This window comes from Lonchura striata, chromosome 4 (genome assembly GCF_050655825.1).
Source record: "Lonchura striata isolate lonStrDom1 chromosome 4, ASM5065582v1, whole genome shotgun sequence".
NCBI lineage: Eukaryota > Metazoa > Chordata > Aves > Passeriformes > Estrildidae > Lonchura > Lonchura striata.
Window position 1 is genome coordinate 11,004,837 of NC_140706.1, and position 27,373 is coordinate 11,032,209.

General features: G+C 39.8%; 1 protein-coding gene across 15 annotated transcripts in view; it reads left to right on the plus strand.

The window, feature by feature from the left end:
- Positions 1 to 27,373, plus strand: part of ABLIM2 (actin binding LIM protein family member 2) — a 127,238-nt gene that overhangs the window by 13,976 nt on the left and 85,889 nt on the right. For all 15 annotated transcript variants that reach the window (XM_021550652.3, XM_085578511.1, XM_021550655.3 and 12 more), the window contains exon 2: positions 21,183 to 21,326. In XM_021550652.3, the coding sequence (XP_021406327.2) occupies positions 21,183 to 21,326 (144 nt within the window). The remainder of the gene's footprint in view (positions 1 to 21,182; positions 21,327 to 27,373) is intronic.

Sequence of the window (27,373 nt, forward strand, 5' to 3'; positions counted from 1 at the left end):
CATATGGAAGAGTCAGCCAAAATTCACAGTGCAGCCAGATTAGCAGTGTTAATCACATTGCCTATTCTTTAAATTGCAAGGAACCTGGGCAGGGTGTCGAGGCTGGAAACTGGATATCTGTGCAGTAATGCCTGTGATCCTGAGGATATATTGTTAGATGGAATTAGTATTTATTGCCTTAACAAAATCTCAACTTCTAAGGTGAATTGCAATGTCAAATGTGTAACTTTGTAAGCTGCCTTGGTTTCTTTGTATGTTTGTTCTGTGCACAGATTTAAAAACTGTTTGGCTGCTCTGCTTCTGCTGTGAGTTTTTGGTGGTGGGATCACCGATGTCACTGTGTATCTATTCTGAAGTGTTTGGTTTGTAGGGTCAGACCCTGGGTTAGGCTGCTGCAAATCCACATATTGTTGTGGCTGGTAACACTGTGGGACAATGAAGTAATTATGACATTCATATCTAAAAGAAAGGCATTTATTTAGCCATATAAGCATGAATATAATATTAGTTTCTATTATTTTAGAATCCAGTGATCTAAAGCTACATGTTGAGATGAGAAATTTTGACACCTCCCCCTCAAGAGTATTCCAAGCTCCTTTATGGCAGATTCAGATAGAAGAATTTTGGTTTGTTACTTAGAATACATGATACTATGGTGGAAAGTGGCTACGTAAAAAAAACCTGGATGGGCAAAATGCTGTGAGTTAAAGTGTTCAGCAGCAGTGAAGACTGAGTCAGCTTTCAAATGGTACAAAATATGGGTTTGGAAGGCTAATTTTCATCACCCTGCTTTAAATTTGTGTCCTCACTTACCTGTGATGGTGTTCATGTTAGAGAGGGATTTTAGAGAGATCTGCTTTGCTCTCATGCCAGGGGCCTGGCACTGGAGGAAGTGGAGCAGGGCTGTGGATGGGCTGGATGGGCAGAGGCTGGATGTACAAGGAGGCTCTGCAGGAGCCAGGCTCCCTTGGCAGGCTGAGGGAGAGCATCACTGTCATGTCCCACGGCTGGCTGGAGGATGGACCCAGGCTCTCTCAGAGGTGTGTGGCAAAGGACAGGACTCAACCCTGTGGCAGCTTGCACCATGGCAAGTTCTGATTAGGAGAGGAAACAAAATTCCCAAGAAGATTGTAAAGCATTGCAGCAGGGAAAGTGGTAGCCTTACATCCTTGGAGGTTTGAGATTTGGACAGGAGGAGGCCCTGGGCAACCTGATCTGGTGGGATGTGTGCTGAGGAGGAGGCTGGACTAAATGACCTCCAGAGGTGCCTTCCAACCTAAATGATTCTGGTTCTAAATATAGTGTGTGGGAGTGCTAAACTTGACTTTGGCATGATTAAAATTACATTTAAAGCTAAAGCAGGGCAGCAAGACAATGCCTCTGGGACTCTTGTGCAGCACTTCCAAAAAACACAGGCTCACAGATTTCTAGGGGAAGCTCAGTTATTCTGAAGCACATTGTTACACCAGAGTTACGTGGTGATTTTAAAACCATAGCTATGCCTCAGAGTGTGTGTGCTGCTTACATGTGCTTTGTAAGAGGTCAGATTTATATCTACAGGTCACAAACTGAACAGCTGAATGGATTTGAGGCTCCTAACTCCCATTCTGTGACAGATAATTAAAAGATCTAATCTCTTGTACAGCTGACCTGAGAATAAATTTCTAATAGTCTGTGGATTTGCTGCACAGCAGAGTATACAGCTTCTCATTATAATTTAATATGTTATTAGTACAGCTAGAACAATTTTGAGATATTGTCTTGATTAAAAGTTGAATCTTGGGACTGTTATTTTCTTTTTGAATGAATGTAAAAAAATATAAGAAATTCCTAGCTAAGAGAGGTATAATCTCAGTAGTATAAAATTTTCTGTAAAATGATAGCAAAACATACTGAGAAAAAGGAGTTTTTATTTAAAGATAGAACAATTTCAAGTTTAAAAAAGCAAACTTTCTTTTATTACATTTTCTCTTTATGTCCATACTTAATCATACAGCCAGTAAATGTATTTATATGTGCTAAAGTTGAGGTTTAGCATGTAAGTATTAAGGCTTTTGAGTAGGTCTGAGTGTGTTTGAAAGGTTTTGGTGCAGTCTTTAAATAACATAAATTAAATCTTGCTGTGTGAATAGAATAATAAACTTCAAAGTGATTGTTATAATTCTACCTTTGTACAAATCTAATCTCACTGGTTGAAAAGAGAACATACCAAATGAATGGAGAACTCTATCTCAGTAGTTTCAGAGGGATAATGATGAGTTTATTTTCTGTCTTTTTCCAGTTTCTGGTAATTATTAACAGACCAAATATGGAAGTGAGAAATCTGTCAGTCACAGGAGCTTGTTTGGGGACTGCTGCTGTTGTGCTGGAGAGTTTTTCACTTAGGCTGCCTGTCTGGAGGACAAAAAGATTACTCCCAGCAATTTTCCTTTACCCTTTCCTGATGTTAAGTGGAACTCACAGCTGAAATTAACCTAATCAATTTTTAAATAAGTGTTGATTACACCTGTATGAATATAACCACCCTAGCAGACTGTCAGTAATGGGGCTGAAGGCAGGAATTATGTGGTAGATTTGACCTGCAATTGGAAAGAAAGTTCAGTGGAGGTTTAAAAAGAAGCAAATTGTGTAGTGCAGCAGAAAATATTATTGAACTAGAGGTGCAGGGATTCTGCTGCTTTCTGAAGAGCCATACTGAATGGCCTTGTGTTAGTGGTGTATTTCTAAATCAAGATAATGTTATTGCTGTGTGTATAGAAAACCTCCATGATGCTATCTTGCAAAAGAATATTTATCCTAAAAATTCTTTATTTTTTAGATGACAATTGTAGAATGACACAGTATTACTCATTTTTTTTCCAAATGGTTGGCTAGTCTTTGGGGCACTTTTTATTATTTTGGTTAAGAGGAAGAATTGACAGCACGTGTTCCTTGCAAAATTACATTTTCTCAAGAAAATAATATTAAGAAAGGCCTATTTTGTATGAATAGCAGGGCCTAAGATCAGGCAGAGATCTCCTGCTATTTCTCCACTCTTAGAGAACCCATTATTATTCTCTGACTATAGAAAACAGTAGTTGGTGGGGTTTGAATTTCCCCGAGTCCTTTTCTTTCCTCAGGACTACATCTGTGTTAGCTAGCAGTTCCCAGGTATTTGTATACAGGGGTTTTCTGTTGTTTTACAAATATTCCCCTAAAAGAGGTAGATTTGTTCTTTTTTCTTTGTTTTTCTTCTTCCTTTGTTTTTGACTTAGTCTGTAAGGTTTTGATGTTAGTCTACATTAAAGATTCAGTTTGTACATTTTTTTTAATATTTGGTTATATCCTTAACTTGCATAATCAGCATCTTGAAGTAAGAGTTTGTAACATTTTGAAAACAATCAGAAAGATAATTTCTTCTTCTAGGGCCTAATTTAAAAGCTGGAGATTAAAGATGTTTCATTTTTGTTATGCAATACCACACACTGTTAATTTTTGCCCAAGAGAAATGCTTAAACCATTAAATATTATATCTTTGCTTTGAATAAAATACATTTGCAGATTGTTTCATGTACAGTGGGAACACTGAATGATTTTGTTTGGGAGTTACTAACTCTTCTGATAAAATTTGCATTGCTATTGGCAGTAGCATTTCAGCAATCTCTAGCAAACAATGGAAGGCTGAAGTGTTACCTGATCTCTCTATTTGTATAAAGCTCATATTTTCATAGAGAGAAGAATTGAAAACTTGTTGTTTTGAAGATTACAGCTGCCATTGGAAAAGATGCCATGTTAGCCTTATTCACAGTGCTGTGGAAATATGAAGGTGCCCGAAAGCGTTGCTGTTATCAGCTCAGTGGTGCAGTGCAAGGCGTTAAAACCTGTCTGCCCTGGGCTCTAGCAGGGTGTCAGACAGGGAACCTGTGACATGATGGGGGCCATCAAGCTTGTACGGCTTGGAGCGCAAGTGGAAGTTGTTGTTCTGTGCCAGACTGAAATTCAGAGCAGAGTTTTCAACTCTGTTTCAGCTCAGCTTTGGAAGAAAATTGAGACAGCGGAATTTCTAATGCTTAGTGATACAGCAAACGTTACTAACAGAGTCACTTAAAGAGTTGGGATTGACTTGTGATTGACAGCATGAAAAATGTTGTCAGAATGACTGAGTCTGGAAGTTAGGTCAAATTAAGGATTTCTGCAAGTCATGGTGGCTAATTCAGAGTTTTCTGCTTTTGGCATCTAAGGTCTTATTGGTTGGGTGAGCTACTTGGTTGTCAGTAGAGAGAAGCTTTTCCATAAGATGTCACATTTTCCACAGCCTCAGTGACAGTCGTAGCTAAAATTATTACAACGGTAAGGATTGGATTGCATTAAGGAATTGTTCCTAGTTCTGTGCTTACTTAACATGTTAGCCCGTACTATGTCCTTTTCCTAGTTCTTATGTAAGAAACTCTATTGCTGAGAAAATTCAATTGCATCATATCATTTTTACACTCTGAGGAACCCATCCGTCTTTTCATCGAGTTGCATATTGTGCTTTGAATATGAAATTAATACTCACTGCTTTCAGCTTGGTCAGTGTCATTTTATTAGGTTATGTTTTTCTTAGGTACCTCGCTCAGTGCATAAATCACATCTGTATTTTAAGAGAGCACCACAAAAAGCAAAATAATTTTTTGAAATTCAGGTCTGTTTCTACAGAAACACAAAATGAAGGCGTTTTAAAGTTCAGATAATGACAGTGCTTAGCAGTGCCGAAAAACAAGTCACACAGGAGAGAATGTTGATTCCATTCATTACAAAGCAGAATTGTCCTTCTTTAATTCAGTGAGAGGAGGGCTGTCACTCCAAATGATAGAGAGAAGTGGGATGTGGTAGAAAGGATATTTAGCATCTGAGTCATCATTTACTTCAGGAGTATTTGGACTGACTCTTTGTTTATCTTCTGTTTTGGAAATAAATGCTGGAAATGTTGCTGTGATAGCATGGATCACTTGTTCTTTCTGTGTGTTGCATTAAACTAAAGTTGGGCTTCTCTTTAATTAAAATGGTTATTTTTCTGTGGTGCTCTGGGAGTAGAGCAGCACCAGGCTCTGCTCTGATGCTCCTTTGGTACATGGTCAGCAGTGGGGAAGGGTGAACAGAGCTCCCAGGTGTCAAAGCCCTGGGAGGGAGACTTGCTTCCTCCAGCAACATGGTGGAAGGAATGTTTGAAGAAACATTCTGTGCCCAGGAGAAGGGAGATGTCCAGGAGAAGGATTGAAGTTGGGAAAATGAGATGCTAAGGGCAGTCAGAAAGGAGCATTTGTGGGAAAATCAAGCTAAATTAGAAGTAAATGGTTGCAAATAGATTGGTCATTGGGTATTGTCCTGCTCTGGATGAGCCCAGCGCCTCATGGCCATAGCTTATCGTCTGTTCTCAAACTGTGTGTGAGTTTGGTGGGGCTGCATGGGTTTGTTGGGCTCCTTGCTGGCTGTGTGTGGACACATCCCTGCACCCCATGGTCCCCCAGATTTGGCTATGCATAATTTGTCCTGTTTCTACGTAAAGCCAACTCCCCAAAGACCAAACCCATGTGTGAGCGACCATCCCGTGTGGGGCAGTGGAAGGGAGACTGAAGGTGGGAGGGCTGTGGGTGCAAACAGCTCAGAGCTGGGCAGGCAGCAAGCAGGGGATGTGCTGGAAGGGGTCGTGGCCCGAGCTGGGTCCTTGAGCGGCCGTGTCCGTGATGGCACAACAGCCCAAATCTCACCGGGGGCACGTAGGCCACGGGACAGCGTCCTGCGTCACTGCCCTCTTAGTGGGTTGTTATTAAAGGCTGGAATTGGTGGGATTATTGGCAATTGAGCAGCTTGCAGCCCAGATGAAGCTCCTGGTTTCCTTGCCCTTGTTGGGGGGGGAGGAGGAGTGACCTAACATCTGCCCAGGGGGCTGTCAAGCTCCACATTGCAGAGACTTGCTAGGCTTTTCTCGGTTAGGGACAGAGATAAAGGCTTCTCCTGAGACGGAGGGAAATAAATGTTCTTGGTGTTCACCAGGTCTTGGCTACAATTTTAGATTAATTGTATGTTTTGCGTAGAGTGTGAGGAATTAACCAGCTTCAGTGGCTGGATGGGGAATAGTGTGCTTCTGGATCTCCTGACCATACTGCTGTTCACTTGACACAATAAAGATACTTCATGTTTCAACCCTGTTGAAATCAGGGGAGAGAGGTTAGTGTGGAATTTGGCATTGGATTTTCATCTGTCCTTCACTGAATTGTATTTCTCTATATTACCTGGGAAAAGTGCTGTACAGTATTTTTCTTTTTACATATAAGGCATGATTTCGTCAGATAATGTTGCTGCTTCCCCTTCTGTGTGTAAAAGGTGAATATAGAGCTTCAGAACAAAATATTTATTTTGAGCTGAAGCTCATTTTGTGTCTAAATGAGGCGTTGTTTGCAAATCAGGGAACTCAAAACTTGGTCTAAAAGCATTTTGTATAGATACCTCAAAAATGTTCTGGTTGATAATAGAACTGTTAGTTGCAGAACTGTGCAAGAAGTAGTACTGTAGCTGAAGGCTCTGGGGTCGTGTTGGTGTGAATGTAACACATTTCTGCTATGAGTGTGGTGTCAAGAGATAATTGCAGAATTTGTGTAGCCTGAATGTGAAAAGGGAGGCAACATGCTGGTTTGTCTAAAGGGGATGAAACAGAATTAGATTTGTATGGGTGTAACTGAATCTAAGAAGAAATTCTTACACTGTGAAAAATTCCCCAAAGATAACTAATTTGCACTGTGTGAGGTAGTGTGACTTTAGCACCAGAACTTCAGTAACATCAATATCTATGTGTATTTGAATTAACTCCATGATTGCAATAAAACAAGAGCTAATCCCTTTCTAATGCCAAGTTAAGCAGAGGAAATAAAAGCAGTTCAGTTTTATGTTTCAGAGTAACTATTTTAGACATTTTTTATGCTGTAGACTACAACATAAAAAGGAAAGAACCTTTGCAGAGGTCCTTAAGTTATTAATTGTAATTCTTTTAGAAATGTATTTCATATAGTGCTAGTCTAAAGTAAATTATATTAATTAATGATTGGGGGTGATATATTGTGTCTTGGCTAGCAAAATGAACTATTGCTTTTATATTATTTTATCTTGCTTTTGCTTTTTGGTGTTGCTGTAACAAACAGACATCATTGTTGTTAGTATTACTGTTTGTACCAGGGAATGGAAAGACAAATGAGCCGTGGAAATTCCTTCTACACTGTTTTTCCCCAGTTGCAAACATTTGCTCATTTCCAAGCCAGGGAATGTGCTTGTCCCCCTCCCGCTTCAGAGGATACAGATGGAGCAGATGTCAGAGTGAAGAGTGATGCAGAGCGGGGGTGCTACAGACCTGGGGGCAGGAAATAGCACCACAGTCACAGGTTCTGGTGTTGGGTCACGGCTCTCTAAAAAAGATTGCTCTAAAGATGAGGGGACTGGCAGAAATATGGTTTGGGTAACTGGTGGAGGTGCTAAAAGTGATCATCAGGCAGCCAGGGAGATGCAGAACAGTAGTAGATATAGAGTCAAGTGATTTTTTTTTTTAGTTGATTCTTAAGATTTTGGAGCTGCTTACAGTGGAACTGAGCAATAAAGAATATCAATTAATTTAGACACGCTTCAAGAAAAAAAAAGATCTTCTTTGTGTCTTGGTATTAAATCTCAGAAACATAATTGCATTTCAGATGTTACGAATGGGAAATTGTAACCTCAGGAAAGCAGGGGAAAGGCTGAACTTTCTGCTTGTGATGAGCTAACTGCTGAGATCAAAACTTGACAGAATTAAGAAATAAATGCTGGTGAAAGTTTTTGACCCAGATCAATAATGATTTTACTGGTGGACTTTATTGGGAGCAGGGTTAAGTGTAACAGCATCACATTTCCAATGATGGCTTCTTTTTTTACTTTGAAAACATCACGTTGTTGACAAATTCCTCAGTGATCATCAACCAAAATGAATGCATTTAGGTAGGATTTGGATATGACCTGCTGCTTTGCAGCTACATCCCTTCACAGAGAATGGGATTTGGAAAGTGGCAAAAGAATGTTCTCTGGCATGGTCCCTGTGGGCTGAAGGCAAGGATTAAAGTGCTGGGAGCTGCGTGTGTGTGACAGGACACAAGAGTGCTGCAGATGAGGATGTGTCTGCAACCCCCACACCCCTCTGGGGCAGATTTCTTCTTCAGGGCTTTTCACTTGGGATTTGAAGTCCAGATCCTAAATATGATTTTCAACGTCTCTCTCCTTTGCAAACCTGAGCAGAGCTATCTGTGCAAACACCAGGGTTGGACTTGCAGCTGCTGGAGCCTCTGAGGAAGAGGAATTTGCAGCCATGGTTCCCTACTGGATCTATTGGTGTAAAACTCATTTTGTCACTTGTTCAGGTGGTCCTAATCTGAAGATGACAGTCAGCTTTTTTTGCACAGGGTGGTCTCTGCATGGCCATCTCTAAATGGTCCTGGTTGTGCCATCACCATGGCTGGACAGAGCTGCAGGGCTTATGGAAAGGCATCCCAGGCTTGTGGGATGAGTGTATCCAACAAATGGGACAAGGGTTCAGAGAGGTCTCTTTGGTCACAGAGTTGTTGTTTCTTGGAAAACAGATGGAAACTTCTCAGCTCTGCTGGGTGACACCGAGTAAAGCCCTCGGTACCCACACTCACAAAGGACATGAGCTATAAACAAGCACACATAGCTCTTTCCACTACATGTGGAAGCCAAAGGTGCTTTCCCACAGTTGGCCATGGACAGTTGGGAAATGGGAAGTGAAAAATCAGCTTGCCCTGCCTTTGGATGTGTTGAGGAGGAGTTTCCAGCTTTACAGCATTGGACTTATGTGTGTGGCATTTCAGGCACATGAGTTCTCTTAGGCATAGACCAGGCCTCTTAACTCTCAAAATATCCCATTTTGGGGGGAATGATGGGGGTGGGATGTGTACTTTTTTTTTTTTTTTGTAAGAAATCTTCAAGTTAAATTTATTCATTCTAATTAAAATACATGAAAGGTTGAATCTTTTTTTTTTTTCCTGGATAGCATGCACCCACACCTTCATTTGATAACTTTGTAAGGTAGCTGGTGATCGAAGAATTATGGCAATGTCTATGTAGCTTTCCAGAAAAGAGCAGTGCAGTGAAGGCCCTTTAAGTCCGTCTAATTCTTTAGACAGACTCTATCTTTACTCTCTATTTAAGCACTTGAAATTTCCATTGATTAAAAATCCAGACAATTTAAATGGTAATTTTATATATAAAACAATGATAAATTAAAATTTAGCAATCTCTCTCTCTTTATGTGCATGTAGCATCAGCCCACACAGAAGAATCTTCCCTTTAAAGCCTTCTCCATGCATTCATTTAGTCCCAAAAGAAACACCCAAAAATGATCTTGGCGTCTTTGCAGAGCCCGTTATCTTTCTTGCACCACTCACGATCCCTTAAATGCCAAAATCCCACTGTAGTTTAAATCCTCCTGTATTCAAATATATGAGTTTTTTTAGTTCTCATGCCTACCACGTGCAATTTTTGGCCACACCAACTGATGTTTATTGCCTTCTTCTGCTTCTTTGATTTCCCTTCCATAAAATTCTGTTTTTTTTCCTGGGTGGTTCTTGTTACAGTACCTTTTCTGTTGCAGCCAGTATGCCTTCCCTTAATACAATACATCCCATTATCCTAGCTCACCACTGGGTATAGAGTTTCCCTCTTGCTTTTTGAAGTCCTTTCTGTGAAAAGTCCCTTGTAGTGCCTGACCTTTTAGAAACCTTTTATTAACCTTTTGTTAATTGCTTGCCATATCCTTATTAGATGACAGGTTTTCTCTGAGCTAAATTGTAGCCTATAACCTCTACCTCAGCAGATCTTTCCTTATCTGAGGTCTGCTCCATTTTACTGGCAGTCCCTGTGAGTTCCATAATGTCAGCCGAGTCCTGGGGTGGCAGGTTCTTTCCTGAAGATGTGTGACCTGCAGGACCATCGCTGTGCCTCTCGTTGTCTCTCTGCTGCTAACCAGACCCTATCCCTGTATCCTCTGACCTGGGCCACTTTACAGACTGCATTCTGGGTGTCCTCACACCTTATGATTTGATAATTGCTTTTTTCCATTCTCAAAGCATTTTCTTGCACCGTGTTTTTAGGTTTGATGCACCACTGTTTGCCATTATAAAATCTCTGCTAAAGGCTTTGTAGGGTTTGTGTTTGATTTCTGCTCACTATTTTGGGTGCACAGTTTTCTGAAGAATATTAGATGGTGCTTTCATTCTAGCTGGAGGACCACAGGGGTCTAATGACAGCTTTGGTCTGGATCTAGGTCTGCCATAGAGAGGTCCCCCTTGGAAAGAGGAGATGGGAGTGGGAGAAGTTCTGCTTTCATTCATCCAACTTGCTGGCCAGCAGTCAAGGGCTGTCATCATGGATTTCAGGGCTGAAGGAACTCTTTATTCCCAAGAGATAGCAAGGAGCAGAGCAGGACTCGTGACCCAGTTACCTCTGGAGCAAACACAGTTGCCTGCTCTCCATCAGAGCTCAGAGTGGATCCTCAGGAAAAATCCTCTGATTTTTCCTGCTTCATGAATATGCAGGATTCACAGAGTCACAGAGTGGTTAAGGTTGGAAGTGGCCTCTGGAGTTCATCTAGTCCAAGCTCCCTGCTAGAGCAGGTTCTTTACTTCAGTGCCTTGTACAAGAGCCCACTGTCTCTGACCTGCTTGCACGTGTTTCAATTAAAGGTGACCGTGTACGTGGCTCATTGCAGTGCAGTTAATGAGAAGTGTTATCTCATGCATGGACTTGAGGATGGAGGTGTTTGAGAACCAGAAGTTTAAACTCAGGCTTTTTATGAGCAGGACAGGTTTTGGTGGCATGCAACAGGTCACTGGGGGCAGAGTTGGGTGGTTTTGCAAGTCCATTCCCAGCAGAAATGGGATTAATGCAAGAGAGGCTGGGTAGAAAGCTGGAAAACATTAGTTTAGCTGTAGAGGCACCATTTACCCAATTTACCCTTTTCCTGCTCATTTTCACTTCTGTCATGGGTTTGTCCTTTTTTTGTTTCTATCATGAATGCTTGGGGACATGGGCCATTCAGCAGTAGTTCCAACTGCTAGGAATACATCAGTTGAATTAATAAATTGTGATAATTAGGAGGAACCATCTATTACTTAATTTTATTTTTGTCCTAGAGATAAAATATTACCGAAATCAGTATCAATATATATAGAAGTATATTTAATTTCATGTAATAGAGTATCCTGAGTTGGAAAGGATACACAAGGATCCTCAAAGTTTCAAGTCTTAGCCCTGCATAGCACCATCCCCAGGAATCACACCATGTGCCCCAGAGGATTGTCTAAACACTTCTTGAGCTCTGCCAGGCTGGTGCTGTGACCCCTTCCCTGGGGAGATGTTCCAGTGCCCAGCCACTCTCTGGGTGAAGAAGCTTCTTCTGATATCCAACCTAAACTTCCTCTGACACAACTTCCATTTGTGTCAACAGCATTCCCTGGGGTCCTGTCACTGTCACCACAGAGAAAAGGGCAGTGCATCTCTTTCTTTGTTATCATCCCCAGTAGGAAATCCAAAATATCACTAACCTGGATCAAAACTACCAAAAGCAAAAATAAGATGAAGCAGCACTGCAACTGGTTCTAGCAACTGAGAAGAAAATATATCTTAAAATGTACTGAGAAGATTAGTGAAATATGATTTCTTGTATATTCTAGCATTTTCAAAGTAAAATTCAATAATTAGAGATTGTTTATGAAAAAATAATATCTTAATTTGTATTGCGATTGGACTCTATAGAGTCCCCATTTGCTATTAAACAGACATATATATGATTGGGTAGAAACTTGTTGAGCAATTGAAAATCCTGGAACTTAGTTTTATAAAATCATAAAGGCTTCTGTGTTGGAAGGAACCCATGGGGATTGTTGAGTCCAGCTCCTGACTCCACACAGGACAACCTAAAATTTAAACCAGTATGCTAATCCCAAGCAATATATGAGTTGCTGCAAGCTAACAGGTTCATACCTGTTGTATATTGCCAAGTCCCTGAATCTCAGGTGGTGTTATAGCTATGATTTTAAAAAAAATTCTTAGTTAGAAAATACTTCCATATTTTATAGTGAAGAACAAGCTCTACATTCTTCTACATTTAATGAAATAATTGTTCCAAAATATTTTCAGAGATTGACTGAAAAAAGTTCAAAATTAGCCTAGTGAATTGCAGTGAAGAACAGAAATGGGGTTTGACTATGTACTGTCACCTTCCTAGAGTCATATTCCTAGAATCCTATTGGAATATCTCAAACTGAAAGGAACCCATGAGGATCATCAAGTCTAACTCTTTATTCCTTGCAGGAGCTACCTAAAACTAAACTATAACCAGTCCAGTTACTACTGACATTCACTTCAGATTACACTTGGGAAGAGGGCAGTGAGTACAGGAAAAAAGTGTGAGTTAATTAGGAACAGGTCTGAAATCTTTTTACAGTGTCCTTTATAATTCATGGTACCACAGGTTATAAGGATTTTGCAGCCAGCTAATCCATTTCAGAGTGGCCTAAATTCCTTGCTGTCTGGTGGCTGTTTGCAAAGATGTTGGTGATGGCGCTGACCTGGGTAATGTAACCTTGGAAAAAGGAAACCTGAAACAGGAGGGGTGAGAGCACTGCTGTGGCTACCAGGACTTCGCTTGAGATTTTAAGAGGAGCCACGTGTCCTGTCCTTTTCTGTAGCAAGGGCAGTGTGCTGTTACTACTGTTAAAACAGTGGATTTACAGGTGTTTGGTCTGTGTTGATTTGAGAAATCAGGTTAAAGCTACACAGTTTTCTGGATCATTTGCAGCAGGAGGTCTGTGATCTCTCGCCTGTGCTGCTGCCTCTGTTGTCCCTTGTCATGCCCATCATGAGTTAGCCCATCACGCTAATGAAGGACAATGGCCTCGTGCTTTGTGCCTGTGAAGCCCATGAGTGGTGATGGAGTTTCTCAGAAACATCAGGAAAACCTGAGCTCCTCGAGTGTGATTTCTCCTTTGCTGTAGCCAAGTGGTGAGACTGCAGGGGAGGCTCAGGGATCACACCTCGAATTGTAAATACAAATCAGCCCACTGTGTGACTGCACTGTGATCATTCAGTGTTAAAATGCAAGTTACCAAGCATTTAGCCTTGGGAGCCTGGCAAGCAGAGGGAAAGGCTGTGTTAGCAGTGAAAGCCCTTTCACTTTTCTTGCCTATTAATTTACGTGCCTTCAGAGTGTTGCTATTTAGCAAAGTGCCTTTTGTGCTTTTGCCAAGCTGAAGTAGCCGCTGGGAAAAACTAAGTAGGCCAAATCCTGCAAATATCTGGAGAGCTCAGCCAGGATGGCTGATGGTGATCCAAAAGAGTGTGAGGATGGATTTGGCTTCAAGCAGGCAGCACAACAATAATGAACAAAATAAAAAGCTGACCGTAAGAGTTTAGTGTCAAAAGGTATTGCTGCAAGATAATGCATATAGATTTTTTTTTTTTTTAATTGAGTAGTTCATAGCTTTGGTTCAGTGTATAGAACCTGGGATCTTCAGATCTGTGCTCTGGGTCTCGGGCCATGTCAGCTGAGGGCTATTTAAAGTTATAGACCATGTCTGGCATGGCCCAGGGCAGTGGTGTCCTCACCATATAGATTCCTGAAGTCGGAGTACTTATAGAAGTGCTCATTCTGTTCCCATGCAGTGCTTTAAATAGCTCCACACATCACTGTTATTCCAGTGATACACATTCCAACTCCATCTGAGCAGTCAGGGCAGGGATTTTTGGCTGCCAGGTACCGCACAGTGGGAGCATCTCTCTGCTTTCATCATCTCCTTCTGCCATCAGTGCCGAGCCCTCCTGCACCAGGGGCAAGGGCCCGCTGTGTTTGGGGGGCATCTAAATACGGGTTACCTCAGCCCGTATTTCTAATTTATGACGAGTGTTAGTTCTCACAGCCCTTCTCCCCAGGTGCCCAGCACCACCTGGCGCGATACCCGGCTGGCTGGCACGTCGTGCAGCCGGTCCATCCGGGCAGTGGTGCCACCCCCGTGGCACTTTCCTCGCTTTTTTAAATGGAAATTGACTTCAGAGTTTATATTAGACTATAATGGGGGAAAAGCCCCTATTTCTTTATGCAGATATCTTGGCATATTGTTTCTATATCCTATCTCATTGCAATCTGCCTAAACCTGTACAAAAATCGCCTTTTCAATACTGCAGTAACAGTTACTCCAACTCAGCAGAGAATTTTATGAACTGTGTTTGAATTCAGTAAATATTTTATTATAATAATGAGGGCACGAGGTTAGCTTATGCTGGGTTTGTTTATGTGATGTGAATTTAGCACAGAGCATATGGTGAGATTTGAAAATCTTGTGTGAATACTCGAGCTGCGTTACACCTCTTGTGCATGGTTTATTCACATCCTGTTGGATAATCCCCCTCTTTTGTCCCTGGTCCCATAAACTCTGAAATTGGTGGTAAAAGCAGAGGTCAGCTCAGCTGTGCTGTGTGCCTGGCCTGTATCAGCTGTGGGTTTCTGCTTTGATGGTGATGAGTAGGAAGTGCTGGAAAAGTCAAGCCTTGGAAAAGCCCAGTAGGAGTGGTTGCTTGTATGTAGTAGAAGCAGGTGCACATTTCAAAAAAGAGCACAGTTCTTGAAGCATTTTGCTTGTGTTTTTGGACAATATGAAAGAATTAAGACATAATTGATGTAGAGATTTATCAAACTTGGTGAATATTTTCTCTTATAATACAGGAACTAAAGAGATAAGTGACAGAATTTTGCTGTAGGAACCACCACAAAGGTCTTGGAAAGAGCAGTGAGCACTTCTGAGGGCATGCCCAGACCCTCTTGGTGCACAAAAACACTGTTGGAAAGAGAGTGAGTTTGTGTGCTGGCCTGGGGACACTTCAGTCCTTTGTGTGGCCAGCTGGATGGCTCGAGGGACCACATAATATGGACACTGACAGCAAAACTTTTTTCCCTTTATCTTCCTGATCTTCTGGTTTCTTGTGAGACATACGGAGGAGCAGGGCATTTTTTTGAGAAGGCACCGTAAAGCAGGGAAACACATTTGTAAAGCCATTTAACACAAGGGGCTAATTGAGAAATAGGGAAAACTAGGTTACCACCAATTATTTAATATTCTCTTCCAAAAGATCTGACATGTCTGCTTCTTAGGCAGGGCTGGGACCAGGGAATGGCTCTTGGCCACTGCTGAGTGGGATTGGCGGGATGGATGGGAAGAGCTTGTGAAATTCCCATTACACAATTACTCTTCTTCTCATCTTTTTTATGGAAAGGACCAATGGGGTCTCAGGCCCCCTCAAGCCTCCATAATGAATCACTGGGTTTTATGAGAAAAAAAAGCAGAACAACCCCCCTTATCTAAATTAAATGTACAGCTGACACCCATGTAGCTCTCTGATCACTGTATGTATTACTGTATTATGTATTTCTGTGTTATCTGCACTTCAGAACAGCTCCTCATCACTGGATTTTAAACACAGACATGGAGAGAGCAGGGGCCAGGTCTGCACTGGGAATAACGCTTCACTGGGATATATAGAAACACTTAAATGCTTTTTTCCTTTGTTTTCATCTGGATGGTTTTAAATTCAGCCCTGAGTGCTTTGACTCAGTTGACACAAGAAGGGTTTGTTAAAATAACAACTTAAATTCCAGTCTCTAATTCCTGCAGTACTTGTGTGCGTCTTCTTTAATCCTGCTCCAGGAAGATTGCAAATTTAATTCCCCTCTGGGCTGCTGTGAACCTCACCCTCCCCAAGTCACTTGATACAGCATATCAGCAATCAATAATTTTGTCCTGTTTCTCAAATACTTAGTGAGTAAATGGCATTTGAGTCTCAGTTGTTTATTTTGGTTTTTCAGTAACCACCTGTAGCTAGAGATGAAAGGTTGCAGTGTCAACACAAAGATAATTTGCTGGTAATTCCTTCTTGCAGAGTAACCTCTCTTACCATTGCTGTGTGGTTTTGGTTCAGAGTTAGAATGTGGCTTTTGCCTTTGTTGAAAAAGCTGAACATTATTATTAACTAAACAGCTTATAATTACAGTTTTAAATATTGACGTCTAATATTTTTTCCACTCAAAAATATGTTTTCATCTCATAAGGCAAAAAGTGGTGGATTTATAGAGGAGCCTGGAGTGCTGATAATTGCTAAAGAAAATTGTTGTATCTTTTCTGCTGATGGAGGGTTGCTGTTGCAGACCAGTGATACTTTATTTGTATGAGCCTGAAATGAAAGGCCTGCAGTTTTTTATCCCAGCCTCCAGAATACTATAATAAAAGCCCCAGAACAACCCACAGAAAGGACAGGGAAGGCACCCCCCACCCCTCAGGCCCTTTGTTTTTCCTTTAATTATTGCCTCTGGGCTCTGGTTCTGCTTGATCCTTCCAGGAGCCTTGGTGAGGAATTACCACTTTCCCTGCATTGAGAGGTAATTGGAGGGGTTTGCAAATATTAGGAATAAAATTTCTTTTCATATGACTCTTATATCTCTACTCAAGTTACATCTTTCTTTAGATCACAGTACTCTTTAAAATGTCAGCATCACAGAAGGACAGGTTGGATGGGGCTTTGAGCAATGTACTGTAGAGGAAGATGTTCCCGCCAATTCAGGAAGGTTGGAATTAGGTGACCTTTAAAGTCCCTTCCAACCCAAATCATTCAAGGATTCTGAGATTATAATATCAAATTGTGTCATTTTGCACTTTATAATTTTGGGCTTCTTTAATCACCAAGAGCAGTAAATCTATTAAACTGATTTTTTAGAACAGAGTTCAATGTGGCCTTAATTATGTCTGTATAATAAACAAAGAAGGTGGAAGTCTTTATTATTAAACTTTATAGTTGAGGTTTGATTCCAGATTAAACATGCATTCGTAAGTATGACACTTCTTAATTTTCTGTACTTTCCAAGCTCAGAAATGGCTTCTGAAGGTTCCTGTGCAGAGTTGAAACAAAACACAACAAACAGGAAAAAGCATTAGGACTGTATCAAATTCTGCAGTTTCTGGACATGTTTCTTCATCAGGTGTGTAATCTGCCATGAAGATTTCTCATTTAGCTGTTGGAGAGCCTGATAGCAAAGGGGTTTGTCATCTTCTGCATAGACCAATCCTAGACTCTTGACTCTTTTGCTAAGAGTTTGATTGCCCTCGGCAGTTTGCTCGCAGCAGAGAGGAGGTGACATTTTCTATCCCAGGCTCCTGAGCAGAGAGCATGGCCACGGACTTGTGGATCCTCTCACTTCTGTCACTGCCATTAGCTTGTCTTGTTCTGCTTCCAAAGTGTTCCTGTCTCACCCAAATATTTTCCTTATCTCTGCCACCTTATCCCAGTCCCCAGAGCTGTTAAATCCTGCTTAGTCTAGCAATGACAAAGGACCTGGGCTTAGCCAAAGGGATAGGGTTTTTACCACAAGCTGTGGATTTTCATGGATTCAATGTACCTGTCACAGTGTTCACCGAGGTCAGGCTGCAGACTTTGATCCAAATACTTCCAAAAGCAAGATGCTCTGCTTTCTTTTTAATGTTGAAAACCAATATATTGTATACAAACCTTTTTTCACCTTTATAAAAGGCTTAAAACTTTTGTCTGAAATTTCCCTAAAGAGATGAGTTTGAGGTCATCAAATGCGACTAATGCTCATATGAATGGGTAAAGTTTGGCAAAGCTCTCAGGCAAATAATGTGATTTTTAGGGATGATTCTCTGTAGGACTAAGAGTTGTACTTGATGATCCCTGTCAGTCCCTTCTATAACTCAGGATATTCTGTGAATCTGCAAAATTTATAAGCACACTGAAAACATCACTTCACAGTGGCCATAAGATGTGTAATGCAGCTTTGATAATAAGCAATGCCACTGTCCCTCCTTCCCTGTGGTACATGCAGCAAGTGCACATCTAGAACAAGCAGTGTAACAGTGAGTCTGAGTGTATCTTATCTGGCAATTCTTCAGCAAACTGATGCTGGTTAATGTGTCTTGCTTGGTCCAGAACTAAGAAGAATTATCTACTGTGTAGCCTGGTGGAGACAGACTGAGTCTTGACATCAGAGATGTGTGAGCACAGGACAGTTGGCAAGAATACTGGCAGTAATGTCCCCAGCAGACAAGTCTTGCACAAAGAAGTCCTGTGGAAGCCGCTCGTTCATTCCTTGCCAGTTTTTGTCCTTGTCAAAAAGTGAGTGCTGTGGGATCCTTTTAGGGTTTCAGGATTAATGAGGAGCAGAATGTAGTCTGGGAGAAAGGCAAATTTAGAGAATCAGGTATTCATTTGTATTTTTGTTTAGAAAAAGTAGCTTAAAGTTAAGAAGGAAATTTCTACAAATCAGGGTATAACGGAAGAATTTAATTTTAAATGAACTCTTTAGTTATGATCTGATGAGTAGTCTCAGATCATTATATTCCATCAGTAATTCATTATTTCATTTATTAAATATGTTGATTGTTTCTTCTGCTGCTTTGAAGACTGATTTTGATACATAAAGGCATAAAGGTGAAATGCTGAAAATTGCCATGTAAACTTATCTCCTTAAACATAGCTTGAAACGTAAGTTCCCTAATGGAATTAGTTTCTCAAAATTAGTCAGCAGTTGAAATTTAAACCTAAACTATATTACATGTCAATGTCTTAAAATACAAACTAATATGTGATTAATTATATGATTTTGTTGTGCTAGATGGAGGAGTAAGTGTTTTAAAATGTCTTCAGAAAGACCTCTTTGTAAAGATCTCAGAGGCACTGTAGTCCCATTGGGGACTTTTTTTTGTTTTGTATGAAATACTTAGTATCTCAGCTCTGAACTGAGAGAAAAGAAAAATAACTACTTCTTTGTCTGCCATGAGTATTTTAAATATGATCTGTGTTAACATCAAGAAACATTAATACAAAAAAATCCCAAAAGAAATTTCAAAGAAGAATTAAAAAAAAAAAAAACCAAACCTAAATATTTATTTTCCTTTCTTAATTTCTTTTGTAGCTGAACTACTGTTTTTAATTCCAAACGTTAATTTAGAGAACCAAAGGGAAAGAAATGTGTGAAGTCCTGCCCTATAGCTCTGGACACTGAGCACCGAATACATAATGGAAACCAAATTTTTCCATTTTCTGTCACATTTTCAGATTGCAACCATTGCCAGAAACAAAAAAACCCTGAGCTGGGTTTCTCTGCCCTGTGGGACACACCACAGCATGAGCTGGCAGCTTTCTACCCTGGCCAGGCACAGATGCCTCTGGAGAGATGCTGTTCTGAAAGGCTGAAACATGGGAATGTTGAGTGTGAAGAAAAGTCAGTTGTTTAATTGTTCGAGTCAGAATTTTGCATTTCAAATGCAACTGTTTAGGCCCAAATGTTCTGGCTATGGTCAGCTCCTTTTAAGTCAAGTCTTTAATGAGTTTTGTGCTATGAATTTGATGCTTGTTAGCAAATCTGGAAAGAACAAACCTCTATTTATAGTTGCACTTTTAGCCGCTACTCTAGTAACTAACTCAGGAAAATACTTTGTTTTGGTTTCAGGGTGGGCCGTTTGTTTTGGGCAGGTTACAGTACAGAGAGATTCTTGTGTCAGAAATGAAGTATTGCAAAGTTCAAAGTTTCCTCTGTTTCTATTTGAGGAAAAGTCAGACCCTCATCGTAGCCTGAGCGATCTGTACTACTTGCTCTGTGCAAGTGTGGGCATCTGCCTTTCTATAAACTTCCAGTTGCCTGTCATGCTTACATTGTTTTTATTAGAGATGTCCTTAATTATAACCAGGCCTTCAGTAATTGCTCCAAAGTTCACAATACCTTGAGCAGAACTTTTTGACCATCACAGAATGTGTAATTTTAGCAGACAAGGCAAAATGCTAATGGGTGTGAATAATGTTGTGAGATGCTCAAGCCCATGTATCTTCTGGGTTAAAATAAACCCTAAGCCACTTCAGTTGCAGGAGTAGAAAGTGGTGTTTTGGGTAAAACTTGCAGTAAGTCCCCTGGAAGAGTGTGTGGGAGGGAAGCTTAGCATCTTACTGAAATACTGACTCCTTCAACTCAGTGGATGGGGAACGATCTTTTTTTGCTTAAGCATATTGGTGTATGAGAGGTTGTTCCATCTTCACTGGCTGATTGCTTGGTTGGTGAGGTTTTTTTGTAGCTAAAATTTAAACAAAATCCCTTTGAAATAAGCAATCCAGCCTTTGAGTAAGCGTGCCACATTACAGAAGAAAAAATGTCATTAAATAAGTAATTTACTTGAAATGCTTTATATGCTTTCCTGTTATTAGTTCTTCCCACAGGGAAAAAGCCAGATGTGTTGAGTTACAGTACAGCTCCTTTATAATTAACTGCCTTGATGTTTCCTCTCTTGACTCCTAAGTACACTGTGATAAAATATTGATGCAAGTGCTGTAGCAGGACTGCAATATAAGGTCGTATCTCACCTGTTCCCCATAACACGTTGAGATGCCAACTTGTGTTATCAGCAGCACAATAAATGCAATTTCTAATTTACATCACAAGATGGCAGCAAGTTTTTAATTCACTTAATTTTCACCAACCTAGATTAACCTAACCTCTTGGAATTGTGGTTTCCTTACAAAATGACAGAAAACTTTGTTTAATGGTCAGATATATGTACTATTTACAGGGATGTCAGTGGTTCAGAAGCATTTAAAACATCTACAGCTGTATTTCTGCCTTAAAATCAGTTTTAAAAAAAAAGCATTTACTATGAACTTTAAAGATCAGTAGCTCATAATGTAGGAGTTATCAAGTCCCATTAAAGATATTTTGAATAAAAACCTTTAGCTTTTATCTATATTCTTTGATTTCTTGAAGAGAAAGTATGACAAAGCATTTTTTGAAACTCAGGTGGAGGCTCCCAAAACTTGATCACGTGGATTCTTTCTTCTGTAAGGAATTCTAATTTATCTTTGAAGTGTGTTCAGTCAAAAGCTTTCAAAGTTATGAAATAACAGGGTTGGCTTGGCTCTACTCCTTTTGGCGATCTTTTCTCCTGTGCTGTCCAATCCCAGAAGTTTAAATTTTAATCTTCTTGAACTGATTTGTCTTAGGTGTTAATTGCCATTGCTTGTAGATCTTACAGAAGATGCACCTACGGTCTTTAAAATGCTCTGCTTTTTGTTTTCCCCTGCAGTTTCACAACCACAGGCTGTACATAGCCAGTTGGAAAAGCCATCCAGTACTGCAATTCTCTGCAATACCTGTGGAAAACCATGCAAAGGAGAAGTTTTGAGAGTTCAGAACAAATATTTCCATATTAAATGCTTTGTTTGCAAAGGTAAGTGTGACTGCTGCTTCTATGAGTGGGGCATTAGCAATGGTGTGTGACTTAATGATCCTGGAACCTTCATAAGAATATTTTACAACCCAATCCATGCTTAAATGATTTACTGTGAAATCCCTGACTCCTTACTGTAAGATTATAAACATCCTAAGTCCCCAAACTGGAGAATGTTTTCAATGGCTATAAAACTGTTTATATCTATATTGGAGTTCACTATAGATTTGGGATGTCAGGAGGAAGAGCACTTTGGGAGAACAATGGAGAATGAACATTTGCAAAGAAACTCAGAACTTTTCTCTCTTCCAGCTCTCTAATGTGTGCAGTAGGGTGCACCGTGGCCACATCTGTCCAGGTTCTCTTGTGTTGGGCTGTGATCTTGAAATTCCAGTGTGACCCTCTGTGCTTTTCAATTTTTTTGGGGGAATGACTTGGTTTGCTCCATGTTGGTGCCCGGTGATCTAAAATTGTCACATGAATAGCAGAAGGATGGTTACAGGAAAAGGGAATTATCTGATACAACACCCCTTCTGTAGCTCCTTGCTTATTTAAAAACCTATCTGGAAGCTGCAAAGATCTAATTTGTTTTAAATGTACAAGTACATAAATGTTAACTGATGTTTGCTGAACAATCTGCTTACTCCATTATTAACCAGTGTGTCAAATGACATTTATTAATCCTTGAAGCCCAGTCTAGAAACATGAACATGTGTCTGGTTCCAGATGTGTTACTGTAACTATTTCTACTCTTCTTTAGAGGAAATACTAGAAAGAAAAAGGTCACTATCTGTTAGTTATACTGGTATTTTTTTAAATTCCATGAGATTGAGTACATACTATTAATAACTGAGGCAATCTTTAATGAATTAGACAGGACTAAATGTTCAGCTCAATAATTGTGTTCTATACAAAACTGAACAGCAAGCAAAATAAGCATACTGCATTTTCCTAAACAGCAAAAATATTTTGGCCATTTATTCAGAAGGGATTAGTATTTAAAGCAGAGCACAGCGCATACATGCATCTTTTAAGTTCTTTTAAAGCCAGCTGTTCTTATGGCAAATTTCACTTAAATCAGTTTTTCAGACCTAGCTCAGGAAAAAAGCACCTGATTGTTATTCAGGAGTCTTGTATCCCACATGAAGCCTTGGTAACATTCTGGTATTTGCTCTATATTATCATCTTGATGAAGTCCAAGCCCTCTTTATTTTTAACAAATTTGCTATGAGAAAGGATGAATTCTGCAGAGAGACTAAGACAGAATTGTACATCCAATTTTTGGTTTTATAGGCCATCTGTATTTAGATGATGCCAGGTCACCAGCAAATGCAGCATGTGGTCACTGAACCGATTTGCTGATCCCAAATTTAGGCAGTACAGAGGGTTTTTTTCTCACCCCCAAGCAGAGGAAGATGATGAATGCATTGTAGAAGCTGCATTGCCCCTGTCTGTCTGCAAGAGATAAGAAGGAGTTTGTTGTGCTTCTGGCAGATCTGGATAAAATGAGGAAAAAGTCACAGTATTAACGAGGTAGCAGGGTAGCATCTGTCAGCCACCTGTCAGTCTCTCAGCTGGCACAGGAGAGTGTCAGAGGTATGGATAAACTCCTGCTTGGTGTCAAGGCTCTTGGACTCCTTAATAATCATTTTGCTAAGTTTGCCCACATTGGTTTGAGGGTTTTCTCTTATTATTTAAATGCCATAATTCATTTTATCACCTTTCAAGGGTTTCCATCAATTTTCTGGCATTCTTCTGGTATCTGTTTTTGTTTTGTTTCTGGCCTTTATTTGTTAGTTAAGAAGCATAAGTTGCTTTGTAATATGGATTTGCCATGTTATGTGAGAAGAGCTTTAGAACAGAACAGAGCTGAATATACGTTTCACTATATAAAAGGAGAAAAAGCAGGTTAGGCAAATAGGACTTAGACTTTTTAATTAATGGATGAAATAATACAGTTAATGTGTTAGTATTTAGCAAATTAAAACTGGTATTCAGTTCTGATCAATCTGCTTTCAGCCTTGGAGGAGAGTTTTGTGCCATGACTCCTGATGTTTATGGGCAGGGTGATGATTCTGGGAATGCATTTATCTTATTGTTGATTCCTCCCTGTGGTGCATTTATTTCAATGCTACTCAGCAATGCAGTTTGTCCTGCCTCACCTCATCCACCAAAGATAGCACATGGAATGAGGCTGTGTGTCCAGCATCCAGGGCAGCTGCAGGAATGTCCAGGAGAGAGAATCCCATGTGTAGACTGGCTGCATTGCCCTGCTAAGATGCCTGCCTGCTTGATTGACTGTTTCTGCATTAAATCATCTTGTAGCCTGCATGAGAAAACATGTAATATTTACAAAGCTGCAGGAAATGTTGCTCCCACTCTCAGAAGTTACAGCTGTACAGTGGTGGAAAATGCAAACTGATGAAGAACTCATGGATAAGAATGACAAATGACCATGGTGTGTGGTGTCTAGAGGTATTAGAGGTCTGTTTGAATGACCTCATCAGTGACAGCTGATATTACACTGGAAAAAGTCACACTTTTTTTGAATATGTGTGAAACTTGAAACTATTTCTTTGATAGTTTTGGATAAATTATGAGGTTTCAGAGGGTCAAATTGAATTCTATATTTCTACCCTTTTTTTTTTTTTTTTTTTATTTTAAGGGTAGAAAGGTAGTTTTGTGTATTGCCATAGTGCTGTCTGATTATTCATAGAATGGTTTGGGTTGGAAAGGACCTTAAATATCACCTCGTTCCAACCCCCCTGCCATGAAGAAAGACACCTTCAACCAGACCAGAATGCTCAAAGCCCCATCCAGCCTTGGATGCTTCCAGGGGTGGGGCAGCCACAACTTTTCTGGGCAACCTTTCTTATGGCAACTGTGAGTTTTAGAATGGTAACAACAACTATATAGATGCCCTTTGTATTAAAATTAAATTACATAACCAAGGAAGGTTAGTATAAAGTACTAATTAGTACTAAGTACTAATGCCCATGCAGTTCTTCTTTCATTCCCATCCAGTTCTTCTTACATTCCCCAGACAATGATTCTAAACAATTCAAAGTTTTTAAAAGGCAAAGAATTCCTTTATTATTCATGACTAAGAGACACATCCAGATTAAAAAAATTAACAGCAGTACTTGGAGCATCTGCTAGTTTTGCAAAGTGTCAAAGTATAATAGGACCTAGGGAGGTAAATAGGCATTATAAATAAGGTTTATACTCAAATCTATTCATATATGTTATTTCCTGTTTAGCTGCACATCTAACCTGCTGTATCTGCCAAATGCTGTAAAGAATATGCCATCTATCCTCACTTCAAATTTTTACTTAATTTTTAGTTTAAAATGTATCCCATATTAATCAGGTTTTATAGAAGTACTGTTATAATGAAGCAGATATCTTTGATACAGTAAGACAAAGTTTCATTAGACTTCAAGGGTTCTGGTTCTCATGTTTACTAATTCTTTTTTTATTTGTTACCACTGTAATAAAAGCACCAAGGAAAATTACTGAAGCAATAAAATATTAATGACTCAGATTGTCAAATTAAAAAAATGGAATATAAACTATTCTGAAGGTGTCTGTTAGGTCAGAACTGCATTTAATGGAGTGGATGGTATCAGAGAAATGTTAACTTGGAGCTTGCTTACAACTGTGATTTAGTGCACCCAGTAGAGAGACAGGTTAACATAGAATTGTAGATAGGAATATGTAGATGCTGTAATTATATTATCTTGGGTAGTCTTTGATAAGGATAAAATTACCCTGTTTTATTAGTATTAGGCCAGTGTTTAATTTTCTGTGTTTTGATAGTCCTGACATTTCCAAAGTTGCAGTGACCACTTTAAACAGGGGAACCCATACCATCTTTCTAAGGAGTTTTTGTACATATGTGAGAAGAACCATAACTCACATCTGTGTCTTTTCATGGTTAATTTTCGTGAAAGGAAATAAACTTCCAGTCTGAGCCATAGAGGTGAAAACCTGACCTATGTGCTGTACCTGCTTCATTGCATCTCATATGTATCTTGTTTTAACCCTAATCAACATTGTCCTGATTGCTGTGTCTTGTTACGGGTGCAGCACATGCAGACTTCTTTGCTGGCACAGCTAGTAGTTGCAAGTGTGTTTTTTCTCCCAGTAATTTTCATGGTTTTTTTTAAAATTAATCTGCTAGAATTTTTTACATCTTCAGCTTAGAATGGGGTATGTGGTTCTGGGGATTAGTGTTTCTGTGACCCTGCAGTGTCCTGGGAACTGTGAAAAAGCCCAGGTGTTGATATATCACTTCCATACACTTTTCTCAGTAGAAAATCAACAGAACCCCGAGTTATATCATTTAATGGGAAGTCCTATTAATGGGAAAGGCTAAGACAAAATATTCAGTGAAAATATTAAAAACGTGGAGTAACTTGGCAATAGGAGTTATTTCTTTGTTAGATCAAATGTGTCTGCTAGGATATGAACATGTTCTAAGCTGTGCTGGGTGATCTGAGGGACTCACATTTGAACATTGCTACAGGGTTTCACGTTTCAAAATGGGAGTCACTTACGGGAAGATTGTAAGATTTCTGGCAGGCAGTAGCAATTTCTGGTATTTCTGGTGTCATGACCACTGGGGATTAGTGTTGGGACTCTCCATCAGGCACTCTCAGCAACGTGTCCAACACTTCCTGAGTCCTTCAGGAGTTTGCAATCCCAGATCCTGTTAACTCAGTATGACAGGAAAAGCTGTTTCCAGTGTAAGGCTCACCAAGGTTGCAGAGTGTGGTAGGTTTAGGGCTGCCTTACCAATGTCACATTAGCTTGTAATTTTTATTTCACTGAAATTGTGATGATGATAGTAATGATCACTTTTGCTGGTGCAGAAGTAATTTAATGTAGTGACAAATGGTTCTATGTTGTAGTTTTAAAACCTGAACTTTGAAAATTTTAATCACTGATTTTCTAAAAACAACTCAATAATTAAAGCACGACCAAATTTTGGTCAGTTAGCTAACTTTCACTATCACAAAGTAATGGATAATTTTCCTTTTTTTATAAATATGTTCTTGTTGCAACCTTTCTTTACATTCATTAAGAACCTTCTGCAGCTTCTCACATCCTGGCCATGCACCCATCATACCAACACTCTAGCTAGCAGCATGGCATATATATTTCTACCAGAGTCTGGTGAATCTTTTTTAAGAGTATCTTTCACAAATTTTATAAATACGTAGTACTAGTAAAGCATGGTGAAATTGGAGGAATCATGGTTATGAGTACTGATAAAGGAATATCTTAATAACATTCAATAGAAAGTAGCTAACTACCCACCAAAGGAAGCCAAACCTCTGTTGCTTCTGTTTTCCACTTTATTTATTCCTTATTTGCATCCTTCTTGTCCATTATAGTAGAAAGGTAAGTGCATATTAGAGCATTTGAGTGAGAAGTTATAGTAGGAAGTTAAGTGCCCATTAGAGGATAGGATTTTCAAATCTATGTAAGCTTTGCAGGCAGTAAAGATACTATTAATATAAAGAAGTTTTGAACATACATAGTTTCAGCCCACATTAGATGATGTCACAGAAGTATTATTATTTTTAAAAGCCTGTTAGTCTTTTTAATTACTCAAATTCTCTTTCTGGGTAAGGTTTCCCCTGTGCAAAAAAAAGTCAGTGCAAGGATGTCTTATGCAGGGGACTTCCAGACTACATGATGCTCTTTCCCTTGAGGACACAGCAGGGATACAGCAGCACTCTGGGTTAGCTACTGGGCATTTCAGTGTACTAAAATTATGTGATGCCTGTATTGAGACCCAGGGAGAGTTGTTGAATAAAATTGATCACTGCCACAGTGGTGTAATTCCACCTCCCACTTCCTGAAACTCATTAACATGAGACCATCTACCATATCTGTGAATAGAGCAGGGATTTAATTTGCAAACCTGGAACTGCCACCCAAAGCACTGTTAAAAAAAATCTGAAAATATTTGCTGTTGTTGCTTTGCATGTTGGGTTTGTTTTTTGGGTTTTTTTTGTGTTGTGGGTTTTATTTTGCTT